Source organism: Mirounga angustirostris, unplaced genomic scaffold (assembly GCF_029215605.1).
Source record: "Mirounga angustirostris isolate CCGP_5_RB_7025 unplaced genomic scaffold, mMirAng1.0.hap1 SCAF_1, whole genome shotgun sequence".
Lineage (NCBI taxonomy): Eukaryota > Metazoa > Chordata > Mammalia > Carnivora > Phocidae > Mirounga > Mirounga angustirostris.
In genome coordinates, this window is record NW_026991709.1 from 120,822,665 (window position 1) to 120,846,421 (window position 23,757).

A 23,757-nucleotide genomic window follows, 5' to 3' on the forward strand; every position below is an offset into this window, starting at 1 on the left:
TCCAGGGCTCGCAGAGAACTCGCTGGGTCTCGTTCTCTAGCCTTGAGGCCTTGGAGCCTTGCTTCCCTCTCTCCCCATCCCTCCCCTCAGAGTCGGAAGGAAGCCAAAGGCGCTCCTCAAGCCACAACTCCACTGAGGGGGAGCTCCCCCTGCCGTTAGCGTCCAAGGGGACTAAGCATTTCGTTTTTCTTATTTTTTTCTTTGTTTTCTAGCCCTCGTCTTCTTTCAGGAGCCCGAGGTCATTTCGCTCGGCGGTAAAGACCACACCCCACCTTCTCAAGCGGCCCCGGGTCGGCTAGGGACAGTTTAGGAGGCCGCGTTGCCTGGGAAACCGGAGAAGGCGTTGGAAGACGTCAGCCCTGCGTCGCGTTTGCGCAGGCGCTAGGACCCTGGCCTCCACTATCGCGAGAATTGCCTCCCGGAAGTTCCACGTCAGTCAGTCGGCTGGTCAGCGGGTCGGTGGGTCTCTGAGGGACTGCGTCGCCGGTGGCAAGTGAGGGCTCCCGGGCTCGGACTAACGGAGCGATGGTAGGTCCAGACCCTGCAGGAAGGAGCGGGGCCTCGTTGTCTGAGGCCAATTCTTGGGCTTCTGGACAGGGGGCTGCGGTAAGCAGCGGCCTGCGGTGCCGCTGCGGCCGCCGCCTCAGGCCTTGTGGGGTCCTGGTCCAGTTTGAGTTCTGTGATCGACAAGATCTCAGGTCTCTTAATTATTCTGCCTCCTGTGACCAGTGATCTGTTCTGGTCTGGAATCTGCTGTGCTCTCAGTAATGGACATTTTATAATGAAATATCCTTCATTCTTTAATGTGTTTAAAATTTTTTGTATAGGATACAAAACGTGAATTTATTTATTCACTTTACCATAGAGTGTTTATGTGCCCATGCACTTTGCTAAACATTTGCCTCCTAATTCTTATAGCAGCTGGGAGAATGAGTTATAAATAATGTTTATGGAGTGGTTATGATAGGCCAGGCACTATTCTAACTGCTTAACATTGAATTTAATTCTCATAACGCTAAGATGTAGATAAAAGTATTATCCCTCTTTTACTTATGTCAGACCTCAGAGAAGTTAAGTAAACTTGTCCAGTATTGAATATTTGAAATGAGTGGTGGAACAAAAATTTGAATTCAGCATAATTCTCTAGACCTTGATTATACCATCTGTCCTTAAATCCCCATATCCAAATATATAAGATGCTGTGGATATAGAGACATGAATAAGCAATGACTCCGCCCTAAAGAGCATCTACTCTATAAAGCAAAAAGAGATGTTTATACAAATATTAAAATTAGCCTCTTTAAGATCCCTTAGGAAAGGATAGTTCTGGCTAGGGTAATCCTAAAGATTATATTGGTGGCAGTTTAAGCTGAGTCTTAAATGCATCCAGCTTTTGGAAAATGGAGGGAGACATTTAGAATTAAGGGTACAGTATAAATATCTTTGTATTTCAGAATATCTACTTCATTCAGAGTAGTCACTTAAATGTTGGGAGAAATACAGCAAAAGATCTCGGCTGTGTTTTTTAAACTGGAATTTGTGAATTGGGGGTATTTGGAGGTATACTAGGGTTGCTTAGTCCCCCAGCCCACCTTTCCAGAGCATCACTTTTACTCAGTAATCATTAAACATCCATATGGTAAAATATACACAATTTATAAGTGATGAATTTCCTCATTTGCTAGAGGAAAAGTATGAGATGTGCTGGCCTACGTGAAAGCCCTGATTGTGGTTTCTGGCACACAAAAGACACTTCATGTTTGTTCACTCTAAATTAGAGACCAGTGGAAGGAGTTGAAATTTGTCATGCTAATTAATGAGGCAAAATTAAGAAAAGGATGAAGTAAAAGGTCCTGCTTCCCGGAATGGCCAAGGAATGTGAGGGTGGTGGTTTGAAAGTAGAAAGTTTGAGATGGAGAGGAGGGCATGGCAGTGGAAACACTTTTTTGGTGATTGTAGAGAAGAGCCAAAGAACTCTGATCTTTTCAAATAAAGAGATATAGGTTATTGCTAAAAGCGGAGGAGGCATGTATAGAAGTAGTAACAAGGTTGGAAGTAGTAGATGAATAAAAGCCTTGTGAGGTGTTTGCTATGTCTCAGGAAATTATCTCTGCTGAAATTATCTACTGATCTTCGTTTTGTGTTGAAAAGTAACCTTAAATTTCTTTTCCATTCATGATCATCGTGGAAGATCACAAAAATAAAGATTCAGTGGTAACTTGCCAAGTAAACTTTTAGGTTGTGTTTAAAACCTGTTGAAGCGGGGCGCCTGGGTGGCTCAGTCGTTAAGCGTCTGCCTTCGGCTCAGGTCATGATCCCAGAGTCCTGGGATCGAGCCCCGCATCGGGGTCCCTGCTCCACGGGAAGCCTGCTTCTCCCTCTCCCATTCCCCCTGCTTGTGTTCCCTCTCTCGCTGTGTCTCTCTCTGTCAAATAAATAAATAAAATCTTTAAAAAATAAAATAAATAAAATAAATAAAACCTGTTGAAGGGGAAACATACATTTTTTTAAAAGATTTTATTTATTTGACAGAGAGAGAGCGCACAAGCAGGGGGAGCAGCAGGCAGAGGGAGAAGCAGGCTCCCCGCTGAGCAGTTTGCCCAACATGGGACTCGATCCCAGGACCCTGAGGTCATGACCCGAGCCTAAGGCAGACTCTTAACCAACTGAGCCACCCAGGCGCCCAGGGAAACATATTTTAAATCAGTCTTCCCTGATCTGTGGCCAAGAGAGAATTAAGACTACTGACTTAGGCATCATTGTTTATAATGAATTCTTTTCTCTTAGAATGGTATCCTTGGGAGAATTGAGAAAATAACTTATTCACATCATTTTCTTGTCTGTTCAGATGAATCTAGATTGAAAAAAAGCAAGTTTAAACTATTAGCATTTTCTGACTTGAGAGTATTTTAATTTTTGTTTAAAATTGTTCTAATTAAGTTAGAATTAGGTTCTTGTATTAGATTACTGAGTAACTCACTAGTTAGGTTCCCAATTAAGTTACATTAGGTTCCGGTAACTGAAATCCATTAAAATGCTATAAACATTCCTGTTTGTCTCCAAAGGCCTTCATGGACATGGATATAACCCATATTGATCACACATCACATTCACCTACCATTTACTAGTATTATTGCCAAAATACTTTTCTCCAAAGAAATTAATTTTTTTTTTAAAGATTTTTATTTATTTATTCATGAGAGAGAGAGAGAGGCAGAGGGAGGAGCAGGCTCCCAAGGAGCAGGGAGCCCGATGCGGGACTCGATCCCAGGACCCTGAGATCATGACCTGAGCCGAAGGCAGACGCTTAACCATCTGAGCCACCCAGGCGCCCAGAAATCAATTTTTTTATTGAGGTATAATTGACATAATGTTATATTAATTTCATGTGTACAACATAATGATTTAGTATTTGTATATATTGTGAAATGATCACAAGAGTAAGTAGTTAAGATCTATCACCATATGTGGTTACAGTATTTTTCTTCTTATGATAACTTTTAAGATCTACTCTTAGCAACTTTCAAATATGTGTCACAGTATTATTAACTATATATTATATCCCCATGACTTAATTATTTTATTACTGGAAGTTTGTGCTCTTTCACCTCCTTCATCCATTTTGCCTCCCCACCCCCTGCTTCTGGCAACCACTAGTCTGTTCTCTACATGTATGAGCTTGAGCTGTTTTGTTTTAAGATTATACATATAAGTGAGAGGGCACCTGGGTGGCTCAGTCGTTAAGTGTCTGCCTTCGGCTCAGGTCATGATCCCAGGGTCCTGGGATCGAGCCCTGCATTGAGCTCCCTGCTCCGAGGAAAGCCTGCTTCTCCCTATCCCACTCCCCCTGCTTGTGTTCCCTCTTTCGCTGTGTCTCTGTCAAATAAAAAAATAAAATCTTTAAAAAAAAAAAAAAAGATTATACATATAAGTGAGGTCATTTGGTATTTGTCTTTCTCCAACTTATTTCACTAGCATAATACCCTCAAGTACTATCCATGTTGTCACAAATAGCAAGATTTCATTCTTTTTTATGTCTGAATAATATTCTTGTGTGTGTGTGTGAGAGATAATATTTTTGTGATCTTCCATGATGATCATGAATGGAATAGAAATTTAAGGTTACTTTTCAACACAAAATGAAGACCACTAGATAATTTCAGCAGAGATAATTTCCTGAGACAAAGCAAACACCTCACGAGGCTTTTATTCATCTACTTCCAGTGTATATATAATAGTATGGATGCAAATAATATGTATTATTACATATATGCATAAAATATATACATATATACAATGAAATATGTATAATATGTATAATATACATTTTCTTTATTCATTTATCAGTGGACACTTAGGTTGTTTTGATGTCTTGGCTATTGTAACTATTGGTGCAGTGAACATGGGGGTGCACATATCTTTTCAAGTTGATGCTTTCGTTTTTTGGATAAATACCCACAAGTGGAATTGCTAGATCATATAGCCTGTTCTGTTTTTAATTTTGAGGGGAACCTCCATGCTGTTTTCCACAGTGGCTGCACAGATTTACATTCCAAACGATAGTGCATAGGGGTTTGCTTTTCTCCATGTCCTCACTGACATTTGTTATTTCTTGTCTTTTTGATAAAAGCCATTCTAACAGGTGTAAGGTGATATCTCATTGTAGTTTTGATTTGTGATGATTAGTCACATTGAACATTTTTCATGTACCTATTGGTCATCTGTAGTCTTTGGGAAAACGTCTATTCAGAACCTCTGCCTATTTTTTACTTAATTTTTTTGCTATTAAGTTGTATGGATTCTTTATATATTTTGAATATTAATCCCTTATCCAGATATATGTTTTGCAGGTATTTTCTCCCATTCAGTATGTTGCCTTCTCATTTTGTTGATAGTTTGCTCTGCAGAAGCTTTTTATATGATGTAGACCCACTTGGTAATTTTTGCTTTTATTGCCTTTGCTTTGGTGTCAAATCCAAAAAAATCATCAAGACCAGTATCAAGGAGCTTATCGCCTATGTTTTCCTCTAGGAGTTTTATGGTTTCAGGTTTACATTCAAGTCTTTAATCCATTATGAATTAATTTTTGTAAAATTAACTATGATTTAAGATAATGGTCCAGTTTCATTCTCTCTTCTCTCTCTCTCTTTTTTTTTTTTTTAAGAGAGGGAGGGGGGTGCAGAGAAGGGCAGAGGGAGAGAGAGAATCTTAAGCAGGCTCCACACCCAGTGCAGAGCCCGACATGGGGCTCAGTCTCACAACCCTGAGATCATGACATGAGCTGAAATCAGGACTCAAGACACCCAACCGACTGAGCCACCCAGGCGCCCCCCGCCTGTTTCATTCATTTGCATATTGTCCATTTTGCCTAACACCATTTATTGAAGAGACCATCCTTTTCCCACTGTATATTCTTGGCTCCTTTTTTGTAGGCTAATTGACCATGTATGCATGGGTTTATTTCTGGGCTCTCTATTCTGTTCCATTGATCTTTGTGTTTTTATGCCAATACTATACTGTTTTGATTGATATTATAGTTTAGGATTACTAAGACTTCATGAATAACGCTTCTTCAGAATATTTTCTGATAGGACACTAATGACATGGGCACAACATTGTGATTTAGTAGATATTTTATATTTACTTACTAGATATTCTATAAACCAGGGATTCTCAAAGTGTGATCTACAGTCTTCTAAGAGTCCCCCATACTCTTCCAGGAGGTTCACTATATTGATAATTTGCACTGTTGCTGTAAAACTAATAGAAGGTAAAACTGAACTGCTGGTGTAATGTCACCAAATTGAACTAATAGTATATTTATATTCTTCATTACCACACATTTTTTTTTTTAAATCCAGTTTCACTTAAGAATGTCATTGATGAAAGAAGGAAAAAATATTAGTTTTATTACATCTTGATACTTCAGCATACTTCTTTTAAAGATTCTGTGTAATGACATGAGAAGTATGCACAAGATACTTCTGTTGCATACTGCTAAATTGCAGGCTTACTTGAAATAGTGACCGACATACTGTGTTTGTTCAGACTTGATTATTTGGTACACATTTTCTAAAAACTGAAATAAGTTAGCTGGTCCCGGGCAGTATTTGTTCCCAATAATAAAATTGGTGCTTTCAAGTGAAAATTAGAATTTTAGAAAACTTCTATCATTGAACTGGGTAAATTTCTAATACTTGAAGATGTATCCATTGAGGTAGATGGTGATATTAATGAATGTGACTTTTTGTTACTATATAATGAAATGTGTCAAAATTTTGGAAGATCTGCATAATTCACTGAACCAAAATTTTCCAAATAACCAATGCATGATATTACAAAAGATGCATGGGTCAGAGATCCATTCAAAACACATAATAGGCCAAGAGATTTTTATGTAACAGTATAAAAAGTTCATTTATGTGGTTTCAGATTTCACATTGCAACTAACCTTTAGGTAACTACCACTTGTCAAGTTTGGGTCTGTATGAAAGAAGAATATTCACAACTATTTAAAAAAAGTTACTAGAGCGCCTGGGTGGTTAAGTGTCTGCCTTCAGCTCAGGTCATAATACCAGAGTCCTGGGATCAAGTTCCACATCGGGCTCCTTGCTCAGCGGGGAGCCTGCTTCTCCTTCTGCCTACTCCTCCCCCGCTTGTGCGTTCTCTCTCTCTCTGACAAATTAAAAAAAAAAAATCTTTAGGGGCGCCTGGGTGGCTCAGTTGGTTAAGCGACTGCCTTCAGCTCAGGTCATGATCCTGGAGTCCCGGGATCGAGTCCCGCATCGGGCTCCCTGCTCAGCGGGGAGTCTGCTTCTCCCTCTGACCTTCCTCCTTCTCATGCTCTCTGTCTCTCATTCTCTCTCTCTCAAATAAATAAATAAAATCTTTAAAAAAAAAAAAATCTTTAAAAAAATAAAATATTTCTCTTTCCAACGACATATCTTTGTGAGGCCGTTTTTTTCCCCATATACATCAACCAGAACAACATATCACAACATATCGAAGGCCAAAGCAGATATGAGAAACCAACTGTCTCTTATTAAGACAGAATGTTAAAGAGTTTGCAAAAATATAAAACATTGCCACTCTTCTCACTAAATTTCCTTTGAAAATATAGTTATTTTTCATAAAAATATGTTAAGTCAACATGTAATGGGTGTATTTTTGTTAATTGAAAATGAATTAATACATAAATATTTTTAAGTTGTTTCAGTTTTAATGTTTCACATGATAAATATCAATAGATATAACCTACATAAGCAAAAGCTCTTTAGGAAATTTTTTTGAGTGGAAAGGGGTCCTGAGACCAAAAAGTTTGACAACCATTACTGTAAATTTAAAAAATTTAAATACTCTTATGTTAGTATGAGTGAAGAAGTAGGTGCTGGTAGAGTTGAAACTGTGTCTTCAGTTCAGCAAAGTAAAAACTGAATTGTTTTGAAGGCCTGTTAATGCACTGTTTTTAGTTAAGATCTCAAACATGTTTTATTTGGCATACCAATTTAATGTTTTGAGGATTTTTTATGTTGTTTCTCCTTAGCCCCTGCGACTTGATATAAAGAGAAAGCTAACTGCTCGATCGGATCGAGTTAAGAGTGTGGATTTGCATCCTACAGAGCCATGGATGTTGGCAAGTCTTTACAATGGCAGTGTGTGCGTTTGGAATCATGAAACACAGGTAGGAATTTTTAAGGACTTTTTAGAAACAGTGTGTTAGACTGTGTTTATAATGCAAGAGAAGACATAGAGTCCAGTAGGTATACAGACTGCTTTCTCAAATAAATTAGTACAGAGTATTTTCAGGAAAGAGGAACTAACAGTTATGGGGGTATGGCTTGTGAGAGAAAATGTTTGGGTCTTGTTATATACAATACTTAAATGTTAAATTCTGATATAGGTTAGTATTTTCTTTGAAATGAAGGAAACTGCCACCAATATAAGGTCACTTGCTCTAGATAAAGTATTGTATAGTACATAATTTTCTATTCAGTCAGTATTCTTAAGAATTGGATTTTTAATTTTATTTTTTCCCAAATCCTTGATATAATGATATGCAGATAACTTTCAATCAACCATTCAAATTATAGAGTATGTCAGAGAAATATTTGTAGTCAGCTTTTGATTACATATACGAGAATATGCATTATACAGATTATCTGCCTTAAATGCTTGTTTTGCTCTTTTTTTTTTTTTAAGATTTTTTATTTATTTATCTGAGAGAGAATGAGAGAGAGCATGAGAAGGGGGAGGGTCAGAGGGAGAAGCAGACTCCCTGCTGAGCAGGGAGCCCGACATGGGACTTGATCCTGGGACTCCAGGATTATGACCTGAGCCGAAGGCAGTTGCTTAACCAACTGAGCCACCCAGGCGCCCCATTGCTCTTTTTCATCTGAGTAAATCATTTATCCTTCAAATTGGTTTATCTCATATTTTCCAGTCTTTTTTGGTGGTTCTTAATCTTTTTCCTTCAAAATACAGAACATATAATCAGCACTACCCCATACAGTTTTGTGTCTACTTACACAATCATTATCTTCAACATCCAAGGTTAAGTACTTCATATCCAGACAAAATTCACGTTGAGTAATTTAAGATGGAAAAATAGGCTTGGGGGAACCAAGGTCAGGAATAAACCTAAAAACACCCTTACAGTCTTATGTCCCTATAATGGTACCGAATGACTGCACACTAAACCAGGACCCCATCAGTGACATTTTATAAACATTAACACTTTGTTCTCTGCTTTATGCCAGTGCAGACATTGTCTGACACATAGTAAGTACTCAATAATTATTTTTTGAGCTAATGAATAAATATTCCATTTATCACTATTTCACTATCAGGATTTCTAACCTCTGCAATTTCAAATCTTGATCTTGTGAATCCATTTGTCTTAATGCAGATAGTATGCATGCTAAATGCTTTTTTTGATCTACTTCCGCTTTCACAGGTTTAATATCTTTGTGATTTTATGCTTATCAGATATGTTGGTGCCTCCGCCAACCCCCACCACACATCCTAATTCTTCCTAGGGATCCCTTCTGTCAACTCCATTTAGCCATTTCTCAGCTCTGTCATTTCACTGAAGTATGTTCTAAATCCCAGCTGTATTTCCCTTACCTTTCTCTGGGTTTTACTGTACCGTAACTCTATCCAGTTCATCCACTTTGCCTCTGTTTCCCTTTTGTGCTCTTCTGTGACCTCTGGCAGGGCCACCTACTTCCACTTTCAAAATTCATCTTGTTGGTAACTTCTAATTTCCTTCTTTCCTTCAAGAATGGAGGTCCTGGCATGGACAGTGATTATCCTAGTCCATAGTGCATATCTGACAGCCAGACTTATAGTAGATACTGAGTAAGTCTTTGTTCAGTGGTTGATCTATTTTTTTTTTTTTAAAGATTTTATTTATTTATTTGACAGAGACACAGCGAGAGAGGGAACACAGGCAGGGGGAGAGGGAGAGGGAGAAGCAGGCCTCCCGCCGAGCAGGGAGCCCGATGCGGGGCTCGATCCCAGGACCCTGGGATCATGACCTGAGCCGAAGGCAGACGCTCAACGACTGAGCCACCCAGGCGCCCCGGTTGATCTATTTTTGGTTGTCCCTCTTTTTTTCCCTGTATTTACCACCAAAAGAAGTTACTTGCCACTCATGTATATTAAGAGCAAAATTCTTGGGGCGCCTGGGTGGCTCAGTTGGTTAAGCGACTGCCTTCGGCTCAGGTCATGATCCTGGAGTCCCGGGATCGAGTCCCGCATCGGGCTCCCTGCTCGGCAGGGAGTCTGCTTCTCCCTCTGACCCTCCTCCCTCTCATGCTCTCTGTCTCCCATTCTCTCTCTCAGATAAATAAAAAAAAATAATAATAAAAGAGCAAAATTCTTCAAAGAGGCAAAAAGTTTTTGGAAGTAATTCAAATGTACTTGAATTTCAATTAAGTCTTGGAGGTGGTGAGTGCAGTGGTTAAAAATCAGTGTGTTCAGATTTGAAGCCATCCTGCTTAATTAAATGATGTGGGCAAGCCTCTTAACCATGTTAAGGCTCAGTTTACTTACTTAAAATGAAGATGATATTGTTGCCTTCCCTATATCACAGGATTGTCAAAAGGATTAAATCAAACTAGATAATATTGTGAGATTTATGAAGTCCCATACAAGTGTTAGTCATTATTTTCCTAATTTACATTAAGTGTATATTGAGTGTGTAGCATTTCCTCCTCTTTAGATTGTTTAGCTTCTAGAATGTGGAAACCATCTCTCGTGTCATTTTTATCAGCCACAGTACTTAACATGGACCTGAACTGTGACTGTTCTGCAGCTGCTTTATTTGTACTGCTCAGCAGATCCCTGGATTTGTTGGCTCCTTATGAGCTTTCGTGGATTTGTCTGTCATCTTACAGATTGTATGTTGTGTTTGCTCTCAGTGTCTGTATTGTAGTCAACTGGTAGTTGTACAGGTTGGAGCTGATGCCCCCATTTATTGTCTTTGTGTGAAGAATCTGTGAAGTCTGGCTTCAGAAGCCAGAGTAGGCTCAACAGTTCTTATGAACCAGTCTCTATTCTTTTTTTTTCTCTTAAAACTTTTTTTTTTAGTATAGTTGACATACAATATAACATTAGTTTCAGGTGTACTAGTTTCTATCCTTTTTATTTAGTGCACATGGTTCATCAGTAAGATTGTGCTGTTTTTCACTACTCTGGTATAAAAAGAGAGATTGCAAAATGATAGTTTGATTCTCAGAAATTTCAAAAATAAAGCATCGAAGTGGGAGGACAAAGAGATGCATTTATCCCTGTTCTTTCTAAGACGGTCTTTTAGTTTTCTGCTTTTATCCTGTATATATTATTCCATTTTGAGCAGCTTGACGAGACATTTAAATCACCGTGTTTTCATGCTTCACTAAAGAGAGGTAAATAGCATTTATATGGAAACATATTGCTAAAGTGTTCAAAGGAATTGTATCTTGTTTATGAGTTTATTTTGTGAGTTGATAGGTTTAACTTTAAAAAGAAAAAACTAAGAGCCAGTTCATTCAACGAATAGTTATTACACACTGGTTGTTTGCCAGCCACTGTTCTAGGCTCTGGGAATACAGTGTGAACAAGATTCTTGCCCTTGGGGAGCTTAGTAGGAAAGATTGACATTAAACACATAATTATGAAAGTGCTATGTTATGAAAGGGGAGTCTAAGGTTCTGTGTGGGTTTTCAGGCAGAGGGAACAGGAGGAGCAAAGGTAAGGCTGGGAGTAGCCAAAGATGAGACTAGGGAGATAGGAAGGGCAGGCTGGAGCACAGAGGATCTGAAATTCCATCTTGTGGACATTTGCTTTCTTTTATCCTTTGTAAGTATTTTAATTTTGAAACTGTTAAAGAAAAGATGGTCTGTTTTTTTCATTTGATTGTTGAGCTTTTGTGTTTTAGCCTGAGAATATTTTTAAATTAAGAGTGATCTAAATAATTGGATGTTTTAAATGTAACACAGTAGTTTTTTCAGTTATTTTCTCATAACCCAAAGTGTATATTCTTATTAAATTTTAAAGACATTGGTGAAAACATTTGAAGTGTGTGATCTTCCTGTTCGAGCTGCAAAGTTTGTTGCAAGAAAGAATTGGGTTGTGACAGGAGCGGTAAGTAATTCTATGAATTTCTAATCCCTTCAATTTCTTAACTGGTCAGTGATTATGTGAATGATTTTGATTCTTGATTTGTTCATTAGTGTAATGTTTTGAAGCATGGACTTTATACCTTGAGCCTATAGTACACTTTTTTTTTAAGATTTATTTATTTTTAGAGAAAGTGAGGGGCAAGGCAGAGGGAGAGGTAGAGGCATACTCCCTGCTGAGTGCAGAGGCCCATGTGGGGCTCCATACCAGGACCCTGAGGTCACCGCCTGAGCTGAAATCAAAAGTCGGACACCTGACTGACTGAGCCACCCAGGCGCCCCTACACTATTTTGCACAGTTTACTTTATAGCAACAGTGCTGATTTCTGAATTTCCATTTCTAGGATGACATGCAGATTAGAGTGTTCAATTACAATACTCTGGAGAGAGTTCATATGTTTGAAGCACATTCAGACTACATTCGCTGTATTGCTGTTCATCCAACCCAGCCTTTTATTCTGACTAGCAGCGGTAAGAGATGACTCCTTTTGGTCACGTGCATCCCTTTGAGTAATTCATTTTCATTCAGTGGGACTTGCAGTTCTTTCTCTGCTGTTACATGTAGGATTCTAATTCCAAGCAGCCTTTAAACTACGTACATCCATTATCGTGCTATCAATGCTGCTTGCTTTCGTATTTAATGAAATATCAACTGTACTTGGGATTTGTATAGCAGTTGTGCTCCGGTTCCTGCCAGGGAAGGCCTGAAGGTCTAGATGATTAAACATCTGCTGAACAGAAAGCTAATTTGCATGCTGGTGGGTGAGTTTTTGCCAGATTGCTGCATACCCTTGTCAGTTTTATCTTTACATTCAGGCTAGTTTGCTCCTTGGTATTATATCTAAAACAGTGGACTTTTGCTTTTGGAGGGTAATTAAAACAAGTTGCACTGATTTGGTAATAGCTCTTTGAAACATTTTTAAGTTAAAATTGAGAAGTAATTCAAAGCTTTTTTTTTTTTTTTTTTTTACCATTTTGATAAGAGGAATGCTTATTCCCTAGTCACTGCCATCATTATTCAGTCATACTTAGATTCTAATCAAACTTGTGTTACTCTTCTGTAATTCTGTAAAGCCCACTGAGTCTTTTTTAAAATTTTTCATGAAATTTTTGTATTTGCTAGTAGTAATTTTTCTATTTTATCTCCACTCTTCTGTAGAGAGTTAAGTTTATTCTTAGGATAAATAAGGATTTTGAAAATCTGTTCAGTTCTGATTCTATTTCTTTAAGTCATGGAATGTATGATTTCTCTCAGATTTGCTGCCTTTAGGCACAAAGACTGCATCTTAGTTCTGAATGAAAGAAATATAAATGACAACTAACTTGAGACTTTCTTTTCACCTAGATGACATGCTTATTAAGCTCTGGGACTGGGATAAAAAATGGTCCTGCTCACAAGTGTTTGAAGGCCACACCCATTATGTTATGCAGATTGTGATCAATCCTAAAGATAACAATCAGTTTGCCAGTGCATCTTTGGACAGGACCATCAAGGTAGGGTGTCTACTATTTGTATCTGTTTTAATGGTGAAATATAGTTGTTTTAGATATTTTACTACTGGCTGCCCAGAAAGTTATTCTTGCTTAGAAGTTTCTCTTAGAAGCTCATATTGAAATCAAAATAGGACTTCTCACTTTGTTAGCCAATGTATAGTACATCATTAGATTTTGATGTAGTGTTCAACGATTCATTAGTTGCGTATAACACCCAGTGCTCATCATGACACGTGCCCTCCTTAATACCCATCACTTGGTTACCCCATCCCCCCACTCCCCTCCCTTCTGTAACCCTCAGTTTCCTGGAGTCCAGAGTCTCTCATGGTTTGTCTCCCTCTCTGATTTTTTTCCCATTCAGTTTTCCCTCCCTTCCCCTGTGGTCCTCCGTGCTATTCCTTATGTTCCAGATATGAGTGAAACCAAGGACTTCTCACTTTGGTCCAAAGGGACATACTCTGTTTAGAAAAATATTGTGGCAACTTGATGCTCTTAATGGGAGGAGTGTTTTTCCATGTCAAAGCAATATATTATAAGACTTTTAAACTACTGTAAACCCAGAATAAGAAAGATGCCAGTATGTCCTCTTACTTCTGTTTCCTCTCCTTTTTGTGTATTTCCTCTATTTCCTGTTTCCTTTCAGTGTATTCATTGTTGACATCTGCTGATTATTAATGATTTACATTAAAATTTCCTCTACCTCCATTCTCTTTTCCTTACTGCATTTCTTTGTACTGCTGCTAGGTATCTTTCTAAAACATGGATTTCACCTTTCTTTTCCCAATCTAAGGATAAAGTTCCACTACCTTACTGTTAAATATGAGGGTTTCCAAGACTAGTCACAGCTAATATTATGAGATATCTCCTATAACCCTGGTCTATCCACCATTCTCTAGAGATGCCATGAATGCTCATAAAACCTCATTCAACTGTTAACTCTGCTTGCAATACTGTTTATTCTCCCTTTTTACTTTTTTCCCTCTGGAGAACTACTCACCTTTCAAGGCTTGTTAGCACAATTACTTACTCTGAGAGGCTCTCTTCAGACATCCATTTCACCTCTAGACAGAGCCAATCATGCTCATCCCATTCCTTCCATTCCTATGTGTCTCTATTCCCTTCGTTTTGAATGATAACTGATGTGTCTCCAGAAATGTTTTATCTCCCAAAATGTTGATGTTTGGGGCAGAAACTGGGTGTCACCCCCCACTTCCTCAAACAAATACTCGGTAGCAAGCAATACAATACCTTGCTTGTACTAAACACTTAATACATGTTGCGTGAGTGTAGTCATACTCCCTTTTCCATTACAATACTTAAAATGTCTCTGTATACATAGATTTAAAATGGTATATTGCATTAACGTTTGCTTACGTGTGTATGCTTACATCTTATAACATTCTTTTAATTAATATAAAATGTTATATGTTATTTGTCTGATAATTTAGTATTAAATGATATCTGTCTAAATCTGTTAGGGTTTTGACCGTACTTTTTTTCCATTTTGCTGGATTGTCCTTGCTTTTGACATAGGTTGGAAACTTTGAAATTAGTTTCCAACTTTCTTCACTAAAAGGTGTATCTTGAGACCATAAATTGTCTTATCTTTGGCTCTAGTAAAGTTTGTTGTATATAGTAGGTATTTACTGAAGTATTTACATTTGTTTATGCATCTTTATACTTCCCAGAGGGCCTCCTATGTAGGAGGTGCTCAATAATTATTTGTAAAGTTAAAGCTCAATACTAGTGCTGTGGTAATGTTTGACTGCTTTTCCATACTTTACATTTTTTAGTTACGTGGTCATTTTCTCTTTTTAATATACCTTACTAAACCCACTTTCATTATCTTTATATTAAAATTCTCATAAAATCATTTCTTACCCCTAAAGTATTGTTCTTTAGACTATAGCCTGTGGATCACTGGGGTGTCTATTAAAAATCTCTTTAAAAATTTTAAATATAAATTTTTTTAATTTTTTAATTTTTTATTCTTTTAAAAATAAAAATGTTAAAAATTTAAAAATAAAGAGAAATCTCTAGGGATAAAGCCTGGAAATTGGCATTTTCAGAGAACACCATAGTTATTCTGCCCCCTGGAAAGTCAAGTAAAGTGAGAAAGAACAGAAATAAATGGGTGAAAAAAAAAATGTACATTCTTTAGTTTTCCTCTCCTGGGCTTTGGCACTTTATATGTCAGAAGTGTGGTGGAGCTGCCTTCTGAAAAGCAAGGCACCTTACTGATGGGCAGATGCTGTTGCTCTCTAAAGGTGTGGCAGTTGGGTTCTTCCTCACCAAACTTCACTCTGGAGGGACATGAGAAAGGCGTGAATTGCATCGATTACTACAGTGGTGGCGACAAACCATACCTCATTTCAGGTGCAGATGACCGTCTTGTTAAAATATGGGACTATCAGGTACAGTTTTTTCATAATGTTACTTTGTCATATGTTAGACATGGATTTCACTGTTTCTTACAGGACAGTTAAAACTTGGGTTATTGAACTCTGTTCAAAGCATAATAACTTAAGGCTTCAGTATTTGCCTCTAAATAGTAGTCCCAGAGTTCTCCATAAAAATGAAAACAAATGCTTATCAAGATTTTAAAATAAAACGCCATTATGTTTATTTTTCACTCAATAGTAGAAATTAGAAATTTAAACATTTTGACTAAAATGAAGTATTATACCCTCTAGTATTCTCACTGGTAGACTTCTGTCTATATTTGAAAACTAGCAGATAAATGAGTACTATCATGACACAGCCATGGTACAGACATTTTGGCACATAGGTTTTGTAAACCTAGTTATGACTTCTTGTTACTATGCTTTTTCTCTCTCAGAGACAGATTGAGTTTCTGTTTTCTGTTTCTCACATCAGAATTTCCATAAACAGTTAATAAAATGAGGCCTAGAAAACCAGTGTTACTTAGAGGCTTATTCAAATTTGTGTTTAAGTACAGAATAAAATTATTAAAGATACTATCTTAGAAGTTTGGGAGAGAAAATATTCATATGAAAACCAGATCTTTTGAGGTGTGTGTGTTTTCTTCTTTAAATGTGATAGTTACAATTACATTTCCCTATATTATTAAAGAATTAGAGAAAATATGCAGATAAGATAATTGTGTTTCAAAAATTTCTGTATCGAAAATTATTTAGTTGCAATAATCACTCTCATTTATAATGTATCTGTGCACTGGAAAAATTAAGGATGAGTTACTTGTTTTTCACTAAAAAAAAATATATGTATTTTCTGTGTCTTGATTACAGAATAAAACATGTGTACAGACACTGGAGGGACATGCCCAAAATGTGTCTTGTGCCAGTTTTCATCCTGAGTTGCCAATCATCATCACAGGTTCAGAAGATGGTAAGTTCGAAATGTATGTTTATTCCTGTGCTTGTAATTACTAAGTGGATATTTAAGCCAGGTAGTGCCCTCCATTGTAATTGGAGGTTTCTGAGAATTTTGCTCTTTTTATTAGAGTAGAATACTTGAGCTGTAAGAGAGCGAAGGGGCATTGTTATCTTCATCATCATCATCATCCTAATGTGTTTTGACTATTAAATAAGAGGACACCCAGAAGTCCTAGAGAAAAACTGTGAAAAAGCCTGTCGGTGCTTTGGAGTCTAAAAACCTGGGGTCATATTCAGGTGCTTCCACTTCATGCGTATGTGGTTTAGGCAGATTATGAAATGGGAACAGACATATATCCACCTCATAGGATTATAGTGAAAAGAAAAGATCGTGTGTAAAGCATCTGCAGGTACCTAGTAGGTGCTGTGCTGAGGAAATTCATTATTTTACATGGAAAATCACATTTCTTAGTTTCTTATAGTTTTCTATTAATTTATTTATGTTGCTTTATAAAATCACCTGTAGATCAAAAAATTAAGCTGCCAGGAAGCTAATAAAAAAAGACTTCCCTATGGCCGGTTCACCTGACACAGTTCATTGTTAGATGTTCAAATTAAAAGGGAGTGTTCACATTGTTCTTTTTAGGAACCGTGCGTATTTGGCATTCAAGCACGTACCGCCTTGAGAGCACGTTGAATTATGGAATGGAGAGGGTGTGGTGTGTGGCCAGTCTGAGAGGGTCCAACAATGTCGCTTTGGGCTACGACGAAGGGAGCATCATTGTTAAGGTAATCTCTAATTATACTCTCTGAATAAATGAACATAGTGGAAGCAGTTTTCCTTGTATCTTAGTACAGTCATCTTCTAAGTCGCCAATTTTATTACACTGGCTCTTCTTTCGTTAAGCACAAGAGATTAAGCACTAGAGATTTAAAGTGGAAGAAAGGAGCCTTCTGTTAAATGAAAATAGAAAATGTTTATTTTGCGGTTTTGTTTTCTTTTATTGCTAAAAGCCATTTGTCATTCTTCCAGCTTGGTCGGGAGGAACCTGCCATGTCCATGGATGCCAATGGAAAGATAATTTGGGCCAAGCATTCAGAAGTCCAGCAAGCCAACCTGAAAGCAATGGGAGATGCTGAAATTAAAGATGGAGAAAGACTGCCACTAGCCGTCAAGGATATGGGCAGTTGTGAAATATACCCCCAGACTATTCAGCACAATCCTAACGGGCGGTAAGCCAACGCCAGAATCTCTCCTGAGCGTCTTTGTATGTTAGAGCAGGGTTTGCATATCCACAGTGTATACCACTTTTATTCTGTGGTGGGCTTCCCTCATGAGCTTTTGCCCTGGAATCCTCAACACAGCTGCAGGCAGCATGCCAGTTGATCGAGTTGGCATGCAAGGTGAAAGCATATTTGCCTTTCTGGTTTTGTCCCACCACACAATTTTGAACAGTTAAATAGTTTTGTATTTATTCATTTTAAATGTACTGGGTTTGTGTTCTCCTTTGAGGGCAGGTATCATATCTTACCCTGAGACTCAGTAGGTGCTCTAAATACTTGCTAACTTAAAAGACGAAAAGGTGACTCTGAAGTAAGTAAATGTCCTTTGAAAAAACTGGGAGATTGGTAATAATTCTGCTTCTTATTTGTAATTTGAACCATCATTTTTGTTTCTTAAGATTTAGAAAGCACCAAACATCTTGAGTTTCAAGCATGAGTTTAAACCCGTGCACCTTTAAAAGTTACTTTACAGTAGATGTGGGCATCTTATAATTCTGTGCTGAGTATTGAAAAAGACAGGCTGTGTAAACCAAATGTACTATTTGTTCAGTAAATGATATCCATAGTTACTTGTAATATAATTTTCTTAGGAAGATTAAGAATGCATTATATATTTTTTCACTTAATGTCATAAAACATATTTTTTGCTGCAAGTTTTGCATTTTACTATTGGCAATCTAATAGCAGCCAATACAATATATAAAAAATTAAAAGATTTTAATTATTTATCAGAGAGAGAGAGCACAAGCAGGGGGAGAGGCAGGCAGAGGGAGAGGGAGAAGCAGGCTCCCCACTGAGCAGGGAGCCCAATGCAGGACCCCAGGACCCTGGATCATGACCTGAGCCGAAGGCAGACACTTAACTGACTGAGCCACCAGGTACCCCAAAGCAGCACCCTCTTATGGTGTAAATGTAATGAGCAAAGTGCTAGGCATCTTGGTGCTCAACAAATACCAGTCAAGGGGTGCCTAGGTGGCACAGTCAGTTAAGTGTCTGACTCTTGATTTTGACACAGGTCATGATCTCAGGGTTATGAGCCTGAGCCCCACATCGGGCTCCATGCTAGGTGTGGAGTCTGCTTAAGATTCTCTCTCTGCCCCTCCCCCTTAAAAATTAGTTGGATTATTAGAATCTTTTTTTTTTTTTTTTTTTTAGATTTTTTATTTATTTTCTGACAGAGAGAGACACAGTGAGAGAGGGAACACAAGCAGGGGGAGTGGGAGAGGGAGAAGCAGGCTTCCCACGGAGCCAGGAGTCTGATGCGGGGCTTGTTCCCAGGACCTGAGATCATGACCTGAGCCAAAGGCAGATGCTTAATGACTGAGCCACCCAGGTGCCCCTGGATTATTAGAATCTTGGCCCCTGTGCATCTCCAGCCATTCTTATCTTCCTGCCCCAAGTCTCCTTTGTTTATAAGAGAAAGCCACTGCAATAAGATTTTCAGCAAAACCCCATCTTTATGTTTTTGGAATTGTTGGGTAGAATATTTATGTCTTGCTCTGTGTTTGAAGAATTGTGTAACTTTAAAAGATACTAGATTCAATTGTAATAGTCAACTGAAGTAGCATTTGTTATTAGAAGTATTTTATTATGAAGATGAAGCATTATTTCATAACTTCCACATTTCATTGGTCCTACTTCTCTCCCTGGCTTCCATAATTTCCAGGTTTGTTGTGGTGTGTGGTGATGGTGAGTATATCATCTACACAGCAATGGCATTGAGAAACAAGAGCTTTGGGTCTGCTCAGGAGTTTGCATGGGCCCACGATTCTTCAGAGTAAGTTTTGGCTTGTGCTATCCAGCTGGCCCTGATTGCAGATGGGTGATCTATGTGCAGCTGTATGAAACATGTTCCGAAGGCTCAGTGTTGGCTGTGCTTCTTCGTGTTCAAGGACAGTTCTCACCAGCGCTACCTTTGCCCTCTCTGTATTCCGTATTCAGCAAATTCACTCCAGCTCATCTAATAATCCCATGAAACTGGGGGCCCAGCACCCATTTCCTTGCTGGAGCCTGTGGCAGGGCCTGGTGCTTATGGATGGGCTCAAGACAAAGTAGGCACTCCCTGTGACCTGTGTCCTGAGGTGCTGCCAAGTCCTAAGCCAACTGGGAGAGAGTGCGGTCTGATGTCTTTTTTTTTTTTTTAAGATTTTATTTATTTACTTGAGAGAGAGAGAACGTGAGAGGGAAGAGGGTCAGAGGGAGAAGCAGACTCCCTGCCGAGCAGGGAGCCCGATGCGGAACTCAGTCCTGGGACTCCGGGATCATGACCTGAGCCGAAGGCAGTTGCTTAACCAACTGAGCCACCCAGGCACCCGGTCTGATGTCATCTTGATGAGAATTTCATTGAATCTTTTTTAAAACTCATTTTCTGTGATATTACCCAACCCCCATTCTTAAAACAAATTCTGTCTGAATTTAAGAGTATTCATAAAATACTCTCATTAAAAAGAGGAAAAATCATTTAACTCTGAATTATCATACTAGGTGCTAATTCTTTATAATTCTTTATAGTAGGTACTGGTTACCGAGTGGTTCCTTCTTGATTCCTTTTTGGTGCGTGTAATATAAAATATTGGGGCTTTGGTTTTTTGTGACCACACAAATGAATTACATCTTCATTTTTCTTAGTTTTGTTTCCTCCATATTTTGTATTGCCCCTGCCTTCAATAGTAAGTAACCTGAGCCTCAGTTTTGCATATAAGGTGCATGTTTTTAAATTTTTTAACAAGATATACTGAGAGATAAGAATTTGTTTCGATCTTTTCATAAATTTCCTAAATACATTCATACATGCAGTTCCAAATACTAAAATGTACTTTGATATCTTTTTAAAAAAAAATTATAGTTCATGGATTGCCTTATCACTCTTAACATACCTCTGTTTTGATAATTTGCTTTTTTTTTTTTTTTAGCTTTATCCAGCTAAGGCCCTATTCAGCATCTTTCCTATCTTGATAGGAATGCTCATCAGATCACCTCCTTAAATACTCTTGATTATCCAGCAACAGCCACAGTCCCTCTTTTCAGGAGGCCTGAATATACACAATGTTCTAAATTGTTGCCAAAAATGGCTGAGCCACATATAAAAGTTTTTATTTTTAAGTCACCTTTATTGAGTTGTAATTTATACAAAATTAAATGCACTATTTTAAATGTACATTTCAGTGAATTTAGGCAAATATATACAATCTGTAACTACTAGCACAGTCAAGACAACATTTCTGTCATCCTCAGAAAATCCCTTTGTTTTCCCTTAACAGTCATTTCCTTGGCTGCAAACACTGATTTGCTTTTTGTCACCATGTGGATTAGATTTGTCTTAGAGTTTAATATAAATGGAGTCCTACAGTATCCACTCTTGTGTCCGGCTTCTTTTGCTCAGCATAATGTTTCTGAGATTCATCCTTATTGTTGCGTGAATCAGTAGTTGGTCCCGTTTTGCAGAGTAGTGTTCCACTGTATGAATATACCATAGTTGATTTAATCACTCACCTTTTGAGGGATGGTGGGTCTTTCTCAGTTTCTAAGATGTTTGTAAACCCTAATAATGTGTGTAATAGTGTAAAACCCATAATTCATTACTCAGATACATTTGAAAATATTTCTAACATTTGATGCAAGTATGGTTTGGTATATAATATGCTATGTTTTCCCTTCTTTTCCCCCCAGATATGCAATTAGAGAGAGCAACAGTGTTGTAAAGATATTTAAGAACTTTAAGGAAAAAAAATCATTTAAACCAGATTTTGGAGCTGAAAGTGAGTGCTATTTATTTATGACACAATTTTAGAAGTTTTGCAGTGGCTCAGAAACATCTCAGCCAAAATCTTTTTTCTTTTTAGGTATTTATGGAGGCTTCTTACTGGGAGTCAGATCTGTAAATGGCTTAGCTTTCTATGACTGGGACAATACAGAACTCATACGCAGAATTGAAATTCAGCCCAAACACGTGAGTTTTCCCTCCATTGTTACTTTTGGAATGTGCACCTTTGTGAGGAGCTCTGGGTCCCTGAGGCAGAGAAATGTCCTTGTACCCAGCTGTCCCGGTTCCACTGTGTTGGACACAATACCATTTACTTCAAGATTGCTTAGAAAATCAGAATTGTAGTATATGAGTGAGGCAGTAGACATTGGGTATTTTGAAAAGCATCAGAAGCTATACAAATGCGAAGTGCTATTCATGTTTTAAATGGCGTTTGACAGAATATAAAAAGTATGCTTTGAAGACAGGAAGTCAGGGAGCTCTTAACTTGGAAAGGCCTAGGAGCTCCCATACCATTCAGAAAGCCTTCTCATACTTTACCAGACGATGGCTGTTTAAACTTCAGGTAAATGTCTCCAGTGACAGAGTTTTCTCCCTTTGGAACTACCTGCTTCTTTGACCGTTTTCATTGTAACAAAATTCTTTGGAGACAAATCCACCTCCCTAGGGTCCTGGTTGTGTCTTTTACAACGTGCAGTCTGAGTGGGCACTAGTGCCCCAATGGGGCAAAAATTGGTTACTGAGGGTGAGGAAAATTCACTCTTTATCTATAAAGCATATCTATATGTATATATATATATATACACCATATGTGTATGTATATGTGTTACATATGTATAAGCATATGTACATACGTATATATATATATAGTATCCATGGTATTAAAGTTTTATAGGAGAGGTGAGGAAAAAAATGTCTAAAATGGTTCCTGGGTGGGCGTGATAATGAAAAAAAAAAGGCTGAAAAACACTTTTCTAGAGCAATAGGGACTACGCTGCTGCTCCTAAATTACAGCACGTACTGACAGCTTTCCTTCCTGTCTGTCTCCCTTGGGTCTTTCCATTTCTAGGCTAAATAGTGAGGCACTGCCCTGTCCACCCTCCAAATACATACATACACATACGTACATATGTGTGTGTGTGTGTATCTACATATACACACTATGCACTACATAAAATTGTTAAATGCATACTTATTATCCTAACATAAGAAGACAAATGTTAGAAACAAAGTGTATGCAGTTTGTCATACCACTCAGAAATTCGACATTGTGTTTTGTTTGCCATGTTGTAGATTTTCTGGTCTGACTCTGGAGAGCTGGTCTGTATTGCCACTGAGGAGTCATTTTTTATCTTGAAATACCTGTCGGAAAAAGTCTTGGCTGCACAGGAAACACATGAGGGAGTTACTGAAGATGGCATTGAAGATGCCTTTGAGGTAATTGACCAACACAACTTCAGCTTTGTTTTTAAATGATTTGTATTCGTATAACAGAACTTCACTGATTTTAATAAGTTAAGTTTAGGGAAAGTAAACATTTAAGGAATTCCAGTGAAATCTAAAAATTAAAGTCTTGACTGAAAGATCAGAGTTTGAAAGTATGTATGTTTAAAAGAAATTTGTACTTTTGATTTTAGGAAGTCTTTAGATTCATTTTGATATCTTTCAATAAGGAAATTAGAAGGTGTTTGGTCTTCAGACAGTTTACCCAGAGTGATTTACACGCTTTCAGATGGTAAAGTTAAATCATCTATTGTGGAGATGGTCCTGGAAGATTTTATGAAATACCTCCTTTTCCAGTTTCACGTGTGTGAGTTTAGATCACCACTTTTTAGATCACAGCTCTGATGCAGCAGTGAGATTCTGCATTACAGATATACTCAGCCAGGAATCTGTTTTTAAATAGAGAAAGAAGATAGAAATTCCAAGGAAATATTTTCTTTCTTTTTTTATTGTTATGGTAATCACCATACATTACATCTTTAGTTTTTGATGTAGTGTTCCATGATTCATTGTTTGTGCATAACACCCAGTGCTCCATGCAGTACGTGCCCTCTTTAATACCCATCACCAGGCTAATCCATCCCCCTACCCTCCTCCCCTCTAGGACCCTCAGTTTGTTTTTCAGAGTCCATCGTCTCTCATGGTTCGTCTCCCCCTCCGATGTCCCCCCCTTCATTTTTCCCCTCCTGCTATCTTC

The 23,757-nt window shown here is 38.0% G+C and overlaps 1 protein-coding gene across 2 annotated transcripts in view; it reads left to right on the forward strand.

The window, feature by feature from the left end:
* The first annotated feature begins 391 nt into the window (after nt 1-391).
* COPB2 (COPI coat complex subunit beta 2) overlaps nt 392-23,757 on the forward strand; it is a 29,959-nt gene continuing 6,593 nt past the window's right edge. The window contains exons 1-13 of one of the 2 annotated variants that reach the window (XM_045903670.3): nt 392-528; nt 7,544-7,681; nt 11,539-11,625; nt 12,005-12,131; nt 13,006-13,154; nt 15,422-15,568; nt 16,424-16,523; nt 17,157-17,299; nt 17,544-17,743; nt 19,461-19,571; nt 21,464-21,552; nt 21,637-21,743; nt 22,851-22,994. In XM_045903670.3, coding sequence (XP_045759626.1) covers nt 526-528; nt 7,544-7,681; nt 11,539-11,625; nt 12,005-12,131; nt 13,006-13,154; nt 15,422-15,568; nt 16,424-16,523; nt 17,157-17,299; nt 17,544-17,743; nt 19,461-19,571; nt 21,464-21,552; nt 21,637-21,743; nt 22,851-22,994 — 1,545 coding nt within the window. In that variant the 5' untranslated portion in view covers nt 392-525. The remainder of the gene's footprint in view (nt 529-7,543; nt 7,682-11,538; nt 11,626-12,004; nt 12,132-13,005; nt 13,155-15,421; nt 15,569-16,423; nt 16,524-17,156; nt 17,300-17,543; nt 17,744-19,460; nt 19,572-21,463; nt 21,553-21,636; nt 21,744-22,850; nt 22,995-23,757) is intronic. The other variant, XM_064587164.1, reaches the window with a different exon arrangement.